This window comes from Nicotiana sylvestris, chromosome 4, assembly GCF_000393655.2.
Source record: "Nicotiana sylvestris chromosome 4, ASM39365v2, whole genome shotgun sequence".
NCBI classification, from domain to species: Eukaryota; Viridiplantae; Streptophyta; class Magnoliopsida; order Solanales; family Solanaceae; genus Nicotiana; species Nicotiana sylvestris.
The window spans coordinates 69,899,047-69,911,187 of NC_091060.1; the positions used below are offsets into that span (position 1 = coordinate 69,899,047).

The window sequence follows — 12,141 nt, forward strand, 5'->3', positions numbered from 1 at the left end:
GTTTTTGTATTTGATAGTCTTGGAGAATTCTTTTGGCTATATCCTCAGGCAATATGATGTGACCGAGAAGAAAGAGTAGGCAATCTACTATTTGAGTAAAAATTTCACAATCTATGAAGCTAAATATACCTTGTTGTAAATGACTTGTTGCGCCTTAACTTGGGTTGCTCAAAAGCTTAGGCATTACCTGTTGGCCTACACCACTTACCTCATCACCAGGCTGGATCCTTTAAAGTACATATTCCAGAAGCCGATGCCTACAGGGAGTTTAGCAAAATTGCAGATCTTGCTCACTGAATCTGTTATAGTCTATGTCAACCGCACGACAATGAAAGCCCAGGCTCTAGCAGATCACCTAGCTGAAAACCCTGCTAATGACGAATATCAGCCCTTTAATACTTACTTCTCGGACGAGGAGGTGAATTCAGTTGAGGTAATATCAGAAGACACCAATGCTTGGAAAATGTTCTTCGATGGAGCTGTGAACGCAAAAGGTGTCGTGATTGGGGCAATTTTGATCTCACCCACTGGTTAACACTATCCAACCACAACCCGGCTTCGATTTTTCTGCACAAACAACACTGTCGAGTATGAAGCCTACATTATTGGTATGAATATGTCAATTGACCAAGATGTTGAAGAACTATTGATCATGAGAAATTAAGACTTGATTATCCGACAAGCTCAGGGTGAATGGGAAACCCGGGACGTCAAGCTTATTCCATACAGGCAACATATGGAAGATCTTAGCAAGCGGTTTAAGTCAGTTGAGTTCAGGTACATTCCTCATTTTCATAATGAGTTAGCCGATGTACTCGCTACTTTGGCCTCGGTGTTGCCATATCCAGGCAATCTCCATATTGACCCGTTGGAAATCCAAATCCGAGAAAGGTATGGATACTGCAACACGGTTGAGATGGAGCCAAATGTTCAGCCATGGTATTATGATATCAAGAGATTTCTGAAAATAGAAGAATATCCCGAGCAGGCCAATGGAGACCAAAAGAGAACTATTAGAAGGCTTGCCAGCGATTGTTTCTTGAGTGGCAAGGTCTTGTACAAAAGGACTCCAGATCTCAATTTGTTAAGATGTGTTGACGCCGAAGAGGACGAAAAATCATGTATGAAGTGCACGTAGGAGTATATGGAACCCACATGAATGGGTACGTTTTGGCAAAGAAAATCCTTTGAGCAGGCTATTACTGGATGACCATGGAAAAAAATTGCTTTAGTTTTGTCCAGAAATGTCATCAGTGTCAGGTACACAATGACCTGATTCATGCGCCGCCTACAAAACTGCATCCTATGTCAGCACCGTGGCCATTCGTTGCCTAGGGTATGGACGTCATTGGGCTGATCGAGCCAAAAGCTTCAAATGGGCATAGGTTCATATATGTCGCTATCGACTACTTCACAAAGTGGGTTGAAGCAATTACTCTCAAATTTGTCACCAAGAAAGCTGTGGTAGACTTCGTGCATTCTAATATCTATTGATACCTAATTTTTTCCTGTATATTTTTCATATGCAAAATACCTTCAAAATAACATATATATGCATATGTAAGCATATTCAAACGTTTTATTATTTTTCCTTAATTTTTAGATATTTTTAACTCGATTTATTGCCTATTTTTACCAAGAAAAACCCAATAATTATTCCCAAAATTATCATTTTTGGTGATGCATTTATTGGATTCGCATATTTATAATATAATATAGCTAATATAATTTTTGCATATTTTTATTAATTTATTTAATATTTTTAAAGCTAAATTGCATATAATTGCAATATTAGCCCCATTTAGATTTAATTACGTTTACGTCCATAAAAATTAACTCCAATATTTTAAATTTAATAATTATGTATTTTTAATCATTTTAGTACTTTTAATTTATTTCCAGAAATTATTTTTACTATTATTTATAAAGTAAATAAGGGAAAATTGGCTATTTAAATGTTAGCCCATTTTCATTTCAATTTTGGCTGGATTTGGAACCCCAATTAAACACAAACTAAGGCCCAATTATCCTGACCCAAATCCTAATCTACCAAACCCACGACCCTCTTCAAACAACCTGCGCGGATCCCCATTCAATCTAGGCCGTTAATCAAAATGATCAACTGCCACCATTTAACCTTTCCTTTTTAATTCCCCATTACCCCCAAACCCTAGTCATTTCTCATCTGCAGCCACCGTCGAACTCCCTTTCTCTCCCAATTCTCTCTCAAACTCCCTCTCAAATCCTGAGCGCCACCTTCAACCACCACCCTAAAATCGCCTGAATCAGTGGCTTCCAAAGCCATTAAAGGCCTGTATCTACCTCCTATGACTTCTACCTGCCCGATTATCATGTTTTCAAGGCCAGACCTTGAAGAAGTTTTGGTCTAGACCTGGGTTGATTTCAGTTCTATGGCTGTCTCCGCCCTTGCTCCGGCTAGCCATGGCTATTCGAGCCTGATCTTGACTTCTCTTACTTATATCAATGACTTTCCAAGCCTTTCTCACCATCTGGGTTCTTATGAAACCCTAACCTTCGAGGTTCTTTCGATTCTTTTAGATCTATTGTAGATCTGTGTTTACTCCAAACTTCTAAACGTTTTCTCAAAGTTTCTTTCAAAACTTTACCTTCAGAACCTTTATCTTTTCCGATTTAGGGTTTAGTTAAGTTATTTAGATGCTTTCTCTGATCTTTAGCATGTTATACTGTGTTTCTTTATGTTGTTCTTCTACTGGAGTATGCACGATTAAAAGTCTTAGTTCCTTCTTGAGTTTTCTGATTTTATTTTGTTGATATTTTTGCCTGATTTACTTGTTTTTCATCTCTATACTCGAGTGATAGTGAAAACCCTAAAATTTGGGGTCTATTCGAGTCCTGAGACTATTTGCTGTGTGATTTACCCGTTCCTCATACTCTGAATTCAATGGGTTTCAAAACCCTAATTCCTTTGAACCTATTCAAGTTTCTAAAGTTGCTTCACCTGTTGCTCGACTGAATTTCAAAATCTTTTGTTTCCTTATATGATTCTGACTTCCTGCTAAACTCTATAAGGTCTTTTACTTGACCCCTTTTGCATGCTATTTAATACTCTCTCTTTTCTCTATTACTGAGTTACTAAAATTGGCCTATATGACTACCATGTTTCGGTAGTTCACTACATAGTGATTTTGTGATTGCGTAACACTTCTCTTTGTCATAGATTCAGCCTTGCATGCCAAATGTTTATGCACTCTTTATATGTCAAATTTCCCTCTGAAATGACCTTCAATTGTGGACTGATTTCAATCCTCCTTGTATAATTATGTTTGATTCTTTCCTTGTTTTACTGATTTCCCTGTTTCTTGGACTAATTTGAACACTTTCCTTTGAACTTTCTATCCCTACCTTTTCTACTCAATTTTATTAATTCCCTTACCTCGATTACATTGGTATTTGATTCTTACAGACCTTTCATTGATTAGAATTTGATGAACCTAGTCTCTATTACCTATTGTGTACTTATACTATGCTGAAGTTACTTCCTTATTGGTCATATTCATCCTTATGTGATTGCTTGCCTTATTTAGTATTTACATGTTACCGTTTAATTTTAACTCCTTAATTAAAGGAAGCTCTTATACTAATTAATTTTAATTGATACACAATTCCATAATTATTTTCTTGTCTTATTTTTCTGCCTGTTTTCACACTATAAATACCCCACTCTTTCATTAACATAGACACACACGAACACACTTAATTCTGAAATCACTTACATTCAAAATCATTCTCTTGCTTTACTACTTGTACTATGGCTCGTCTTCAATGTCCTACTACCTGCTTTTACTATATTTTGCTTCTCTAAATTGGTATGTTCTAATAAAGATTTCAGCATCAACAACAATATGTTTACTTAATACTTTTGCCTTCTTGTCTGCCTACTGCTTGTGATCAGTTCAGTACTTATTTTAGCATGTTGTAATCTCCTTCTACCTGTTTTGAATCTATTATGTGTCCTAGACCCCTACCCCAATATGTTTGATACTGATGGCTTGTTTGAGGCATGACAGTATTTAACATTGTTGTCTCAGACTCAAACTTGATTCACCTGGCATCATAGCCTCTGTGTTATCATTATGTGTTGTGTATTATGGTTGATTTTGTAAGCATAACATCACTCCTTGTTGCTGTGCATGCCTAGAATTAACTAATGCCTAAGTACATAGGCTCTCTGCAAGTTCCCAACCCCTGAATCCCTTTTGTATGAAATTATCAACTTGTTTATGTCTGTTTTCCATCACCTCTTTCCATCTCCTTTACTCCCTTAAAACACCGTTTCTTCACTTACACTCTCTCTTAGATTTAAGTTCTGCCCCCTCTTGTTTGACTTGCCTTGGGACCCTCTGAGCTCCCTCTAAACTTGGACACTTGAGGGTTGACCCTTCCACACTGCACTTGTCCCTATTCTTGTAGTACAATTTGGGTGTGAGCATTGCCCGGAGTCCCATTGAGGCTCTTAGTGAACTCTGACACACTCAAATTAGAGAAAGGCTTTGGATCAATGGTCTTTGAGTTAGTTTATCTTGTAACTCAGAGAGGAAGTCAAGAATCAGGCCTCCTCCGATTGTACTTTCTTTGTATTTTTTCTTTTTGATGTAATTTATTCTGGTTTGTAACAAGTTGTAATAAACACTTAGGGCTGGCTAGTGAAAAATGGTGGGTGACTATGCATGCAAAGGGTAGAAATCATGCCTATAGGAATGTTTTAATTTCTGCATACTCAACTACATATAGAAACCATGCCTATATGAATGTTTTAATTTCTGCATACTCAACTACATATAGTAACCACTCCTATAGGAATGTTTTAATTTCTGCATACTCAACTACATATAGAAACCATGCCCATAGGAATGTTTTAATTTCTGCATACTCAACTACATATGGAAATCATGCCTATAGGGTTGTTTTAATTCAACTCCATATAGAAATCATGCCTATAGACTGTTCTAATTCTGCATATTCAACTCCATATAGAAATCATGCCCATAGGACTGTTCTAATTCTTCATATTCAACTCCATATAGATACCAAGTCTATAAGGCTTCTACATATAGATACCATGTCTACAAGATTTTCTGCATTTCGACACTACGTCTATAAGGCTTTGAAATCAATAATACATAGAAAACATGCCTATAGGAGTTTCTAAATGAATCTAATTCGCTTCACTCAGTGTTAGATATAAAATCAATAATGGTAGATGCTATCACCTGCAGAATCCGCAACCAATTTATTTAATTTTGTGCATTCTGCATCTCTTTTAATAATCTGAGTCCCTCACTTAGCCAGTTTAACAAGTATGCATATAGGATTTCAAATAATTCATTCCAAGTTTTACTGTCTCATTACCTTCTGAATTCAGTAGACATCATGCCTATAGAACCCCGTCTAAGCACTTAGGCAATCCTTAGAGCAATAATTGAAACTGAATCTGCTTCTATTAATTATTACAACTAGCAGGCAGACCTGATTTGGACTTCTTATCTGAGTTATGAAATAAACTAAAACTACCTCAACAATCTCATCTCCCTCATCGTTAATGCTTTTAAATCAGACCTAAACAGTTCGTGCAAGACATGCTATTTTATGTGTTTTGAGGAGGTATACATGAGCCTCTGTTTGTTTATATGTTTCCCCCCAAACATGCATATGTGTCTTGTATGTCGCTTTAGAATTTTTACCTTTGAAAGTCCAAATAAGCCTAACATCCCTCCCTTTTAGGATTAGTTGTCCTAAGTACCTCCGGGACTGATAGGAATGGGATGGGTAATAGCATGCAATAACTAATCGAGACCAATCCGTGCTTTAATACCTTAACGGGGTGGGAAGAGTAGATATGGATATGATGACCACGGGATAATGTCACGTGTAGCCCCTTATTGAGGAGTGATTACTGGACATTGTGTGGGGTGATCCATATTTTTAATAAACTTAGGACCCCCCCTCTCTTTATTCTTTAGCATTTCAATTCTTTCTTTTTAAAAAAAATCAGCTTTTCTCTTTGTTCTTTCAAACTTTGTTTACTTTCAAACCATTATGTGAAATCCTCTCTAATTTGAGCCTTATTTGTCTACATGTTAATTGCACCAAATTCACAATAATTGTCTGGCCGGGAACCACACTAGTGGATTCTGAGGGGTGCCTAATACCTTCCCCTTAGAATAATTTCAAGCCCTTACCCTATCTCTGGTTATTCAAATCAAACTCTTTTGGTGTCCTAATGCACCTTAAATCATTAGGTGGCGACTCTTCAAAATTGAAACCCACTTCCAAAAGGAATGAGTTATCCTTCCAAATGTCATAAACCCAATTTCGCGAGAAAAAAGGGGGCGCGACAGGATAACGACTCTGCTGGGGATTTTTAGGCTTTTACCATTTTAGACTATTATTGTGAATTTATGCTTCTTTATGCGTACTTATTTGTTTATTTCTTTTAAGCATTCAATTTCCTTTTCGATTGCAAAACTGACTTGTCTTTTTGTTTCTTTCCCTTACTGCTTTCCTTCATTACCGCTTTAAATTATGAAATTGTTATTAATACTGCTTTCTTAAACGTGCAAATACATGACAATATGCCTTTAATTGTTGCATAATAATGCTCAACATCATATTCCACTCGTGCCAAACAAATCCTATAGCAACGCTTATAATGAGCGGTTGCGCTCTTCCGATATTATCACCCCCTAAATCCGAAAAAGGCGTATTTGCGGTAAAACCAGTCGATCAACGGTGTAGTCGACGGTTCCGTGCCTTTCCCCTTTGAGTTGTCCGCTCAAAGGTACCAGTCTAAAACCCCATAGAAACCTTACTCTGTTAAAACTATGCATGCATGATGGTCAAACCTAGCCGAGTTAGTTATGTTGTCCGCATAATAACTCTTTAAGATAGCCTTGTCCAAAGTCCACTGGGTTTCCCTAAAACCCAAATGGACACCATCACGTTCCGTGCATTTATTTGGAGAACTAAATGCTTTATGCTAATTGTTGATGTTAAATAGTCGAGTCTGGCGGGGGTAAGGGCCTAACCTTGTTTGTCTTACAGAAAGTGAGGAACGAGGTCCCAAGTTTCGGTATGGTTAGCACGCACCCACTCTTACTAGACTGGTGGAGGAGTCTTCCATTAGATGACCAAATCAATGAGTAGAAAGAGAGGGCCGCCAGAGCTAGCAAAAAGTTGGAATATCTGGAATACAGTCTGCTGGAATTAGAAGGAAAAGTGGGGAAGAGAGTCACCGACTGCCAGAATACTGAGGGAAACGAAGGAGAACACCTGGCCAAGGCATTTTTATTGGTGAACCTATGCGAACTGGAGGATTTGATCAACGAGAGAATTCAACCCGAGGAAGGTCCTTCTGGGACCAAGTAGATAGGAGTTTTTCTTTTCGCTTTATAAAGTGTAATAAGACCAATGGCCATTAGTGATTTGCATTTCCTATTTGTTTAGTGTCGATTTAGGATTCGTCTTATTTTATATCAATAAAATGAGGCATTTAGCATTCTAAGTTCTCCAAATTAATTTGTCGCTAGGCCTACCTCGAGCACAAAGAGGTTCCTAAATTAGGACATGTTTTACATTCCACACTATGTGTTTAAATATCGCAATATTTTTTATGATCCTCACTAACTTGTTACCTTTTTGTTTTTACTTTTTGTTTATCTATTCCCCTCCCCAAAGGTTAGTTCATGCATTCTGGCAGCATCATCTTATCTCACGAGATCCAGGGGCCCTCCACCCGTTCCTCCTCTTAGTCCTGTCAAAAACAAGAACAAAGGAAAAATGGAAGATTTGAACAACACCAGAAAGGGGAACTCAACTGAGCGGGTAGATGTCACTCATGGTCATGGTACTCTGGTTCCTAAGGAAATTGCATCCTAACTTGAACAAAAGCTGCTGAAATTCCAAGAAGAACTTGATCAGATTCAAAGTCTGGCAAACCTGTCATTTTCCCTCACCACTCCCGATGTCAATTTCCCAAATGCTCAGAACCCCACACTTCCACAAAATATCCCAAAGCCGCAAAACCCTCCCGCTCCTTACCACCACTGCAACACCTGCCATACTTACAACAATACCCCACTGCTCATCCCGGAACCCCAAAACTCCACAAATGACCACTTCCACACCCATCACAACACCCCCATCTATGTGGAGACCATGCCACACTCCACCCAACCCATCTCAAGTACACCTGAGTCTGATGATAAAGACTCACTCATCAAGAATCTGGCCGGATTCAAGACATTGAAGGAAGCAAGGGAATTGAAGGGCTAAATTACGAAGATCTTTGCATACAGCCCGATGTCGAACTGCCCGAGGGGTACAAACCTCCTAAGTTTGAGATGTTTGATGGTACAGGGAATCCAAGGGTCCATTTGAGAATGTACTGTGATAAGCTGGTTGGAGTAGGGAAAGACGAGAGAATCCGCATAAAGCTTTTCATGATGAGTCTGAAAGGAGATGCTCTATCTTGTTACATTAGCCATGATCCGAAGAAGTTGTCAAGTTGGGTAGGCATGGCATCCAATTTTATGGATATGTTCAGGTCAACACGGAGAATGCGCTAGATGTGTTCTACATTCAGAATCTAAAGAAGAAACCTATAGAAACATTTTGCGAATATGCTACTCGCTGGAGGTCCGAAGCTGCTAAGGTCAAACTTGCCTTAGAAGAGGAACAGATGAACACATTCTTTGTCCGAGCTCAGGACCCGCAGTATTATGAAAGACTAATGATGATTGAGAGCCACAAATTTTCTGACATTATCAAGCTGGGTGAAAGGATTGAAGAAGGCATCAAAAGTGGTATAGTTACGAACCTCGAGACCTTGCAAGCTACAAGGCCTTACAGTCTGGTGGTGTGTCCAAGAAAAGGGACATAGGAGCCGTAATGGCGGCACAGAGAACCAAATCTCCCATCAAATACCAAACCTATCCAATGCCTTCACTCACATATCAGCCTACTCCAAACTACCAAGCACCCTTACCCTCTTACCAAACTCCACTACCCACTTATCAATCATCTCCACCACCCATATATCAACCTACTTCACCCAGAAATATTCCCAACCCGCACATGTTTACCAAGCCTACAATGCTCAACCATTCCACCATCAATCACCTCCTACACGCCAAAACCTTCCTAGACCTCGACCAAATTTTGACCGCAGACCTCCTAAACAGTATACAACCATTGCCAAACCCATTGACCAGTTGTACCAGAGACTCAAAGCTATTGGTTATGTCACCCTTATCCCTGCTATAACCCCTAAGAACCCTTCTTAGTGGGTTAATCTAAACAAATCCTATGCATACCATTCCAGCATGAAGGGACACACCATCGACGAATGTCGTTCTCTGAAAGACAAGATCTAGGATCTGATTGACAACAAAATTATTGTGGCAAAGGAACCCGCTCCGAATGTCCACAATAACCCTCTGCCAGACCATAAGGGTGGAGGCGTTCACATGATTAAAATAGAGGATGATTGGGGTCCCGAGGGGTCTATCAGGTTGATCACAGAAGGTGATGACCCAAATAAGCCGATAATTACTCTTAAATCGATCGTGGTCCAGATTCAGCCCTCGGGGAACACTGAGATAAATATGTTTGTGCCACTTGAGTTTGAAACCACATCATTTGCAAAGACACCTACGCTAATTGAGGTCGAATTCGTGACTCCAGCGAACGCACCTACGCCATTCGAAGTTGCAGTTTTTCCACCCAAGGCCCATGCTCCATTCGGAGTAAAGATAGCAGTGTGGATCCCAGTGGCAATGTCGACCATGACAGCATTCCACACAAAGGCTATACCATGGGACTATACAGCTGAGGCAAGGAGGAAAGGCAAGGTTAGGTTCGAGGAAACTGTTGCCGCATAGGGTATGATAAGAACTGGTAGGGTCTATACCCCGGAACACCTAGCTGAGTCAAGCAAGAATGCCTCCAATCGATCGTCCATCATTGAGACGAGTCCAGACGTTCTTTGGAGAAAGATACAGGCCAAGGAATACTCGATCATCGACCAGTTGAACAAAACACCCGCAGATCTCCATACTTGCTTTGCTACAAAATTTTGAGGCACACAAGAATGCTCTGTTGAGGGTGCTAAGTGAAGCATACGTGCCAAGCAACATTACTGGCGGAGAGATGGCCAACATGGTTGGACAAGTATTGGAAAGTCACAAAATTACTTTTCATGAGGATGAGCTACCTCTTGAAGGGTTGGGTCACAACAAGGCACTACACATCATTGTGCAATGCGAGGACTACTTTATCACCAGGATCTTGATCGACGGGAGTTCTGGTCTCAATATTTGTCCACTAGTAACACCTAAGAAGTTGGGTAAGGGACTGCACGAGATAAAGGACGGAGCTATCAACGTGAAAGCTTTCGACGGTTCCCTAAGGTCCACCATTGGGGAAATTAGTCTGTGCTTACAAATGGGACCAACTTGGTTCAATGTTGATTTCCAAGTGATAGACGTGCCAACATCTTACAATCTGCTGTTGGGATGTCCATGGATTCATGCTGTTAGGGCCGTAGCATCGACACTGCATCAGGCAGTAAAGTTTGAATGAAATCACCAGGAGGTGATCATTCACGACGACGGTAGTAACCCCATATACAGTCGCCAGACCATTCCATTAATCGAAGGGAGAGAAAATCTAGGTGGAGAGATTTACCATCACATTGAACGGGTGAATGTTGTTGACAAAGACAAATGGTGGGAAACCAAGATCGAGAGTATACTGAATTGGAGTGGGTACGAACCTGGAAAGGGGCTTGACAAGAACCTCCAAGGAATCACTAAGCCTATAAAACTCAATAAACATGGCACCACTTTCGGTCTAGGATATGAGAACACCTGGAAAGAATTCAACAGCTGGTCACCACCATGGCGCCTGGAGCATCCAATACCACACTTGGAGCAGACTTTCCAATCGGCCGATGTTAGCTACGGGTCAGAAGAAGAAGCACTGGCAGTTGTGAGAAACCTGTTCTTAGAGGATAATGACATGGATTGTTGTGTTGTTCTCGAGGAGGAGGGGGAGTAAGGCCCTTCCATATAGGTCGTAAGTAGAGGGGCCCACCTCAATAACTGGACCATCAGGACAACTAGAGCCTGATGAGCCTCGGGGTAGCAAGGCTAAAACAAGCACTATTTTGATTTACTAAAAGATTGTTATTTTTCTCTCGCATGTTTTCAATTCCTGCAATAAGATCGCCAGTGTTCAAAACAATTATGCAATTTATCAAAGCATTTTGACTTTTCTTACAAATCGACACTTATTACTATTGTTTTCTCTCATTATTTTACTTATACAGCATTACTATTACTTATCTTGATAAACCAATGATTGTGACATGCAACGAAACAATACAACAAATGGACATAGATTCAGAGGAGGATGACATACCAGAAGAGATTGTTAAGGAATTTGAGAGCTTTAAGAACAGGCCTAAGTCCAACCTGGACGAAACAGAAGTTGTTAACCTGGGAGATGCAGAAAATGTCAAAGAAACACGAATCAGCGTCCACTTATTACCGTTAGAAAAGAAGGAATACACAGAATTTCTAAGAGAATATAAGGACATATTCGACTGGTCGTATGATGACATGACTGGTCTAAGTACGTCTATTGTGGCTCACAAAGTGCCAATTGATCCAACATGTCCGCCGGTAAAGCAAAAGCTCAGGAAATTCAAGCCTGATATGAGTCTGAAAATCAAGGAAGAGGTCACTAAGCAGGTCAAAGCTAAGGTTCTCAGGGTAGTAGAATACTTGACATAGTTAGCCAACATTGTGCCAGTACCAAAGAAGGACGGGGAGATCAGAGTCTGTGTCGACTACCGGGATCTCAACCAGGCCAGTCCAAAAGACGACTTCTCCTTGCCAAACATACACATCCTAATTGACAATTGCGCCAAGCATGAGTTGCAATCATTTGTAGATTGTTTCGGTGGGTATCATCAGATCTGGATGGATGAAGAAGATGCTGAGAAAATGGCTTTCATTACGCCGTGGGGAATGTACTGTTACAAGATGATGTCGTTTGGGTTAAAGAATGCGGGGGCTACCTACATAAGGGCCATGACTA

The 12,141-nt window shown here is 40.0% G+C and overlaps 1 protein-coding gene across 1 annotated transcript; it reads left to right on the forward strand.

The window, feature by feature from the left end:
* Positions 1-736: 736 nt before the first annotated feature.
* Positions 737-1,138, forward strand: LOC138889673 (uncharacterized). Its single transcript, XM_070173008.1, has one exon. The coding sequence runs from the start codon at positions 737-739 to the stop codon at positions 1,136-1,138; it is 402 nt and encodes a 133-aa protein (XP_070029109.1).
* The last annotated feature ends 11,003 nt before the right edge of the window (positions 1,139-12,141 follow it).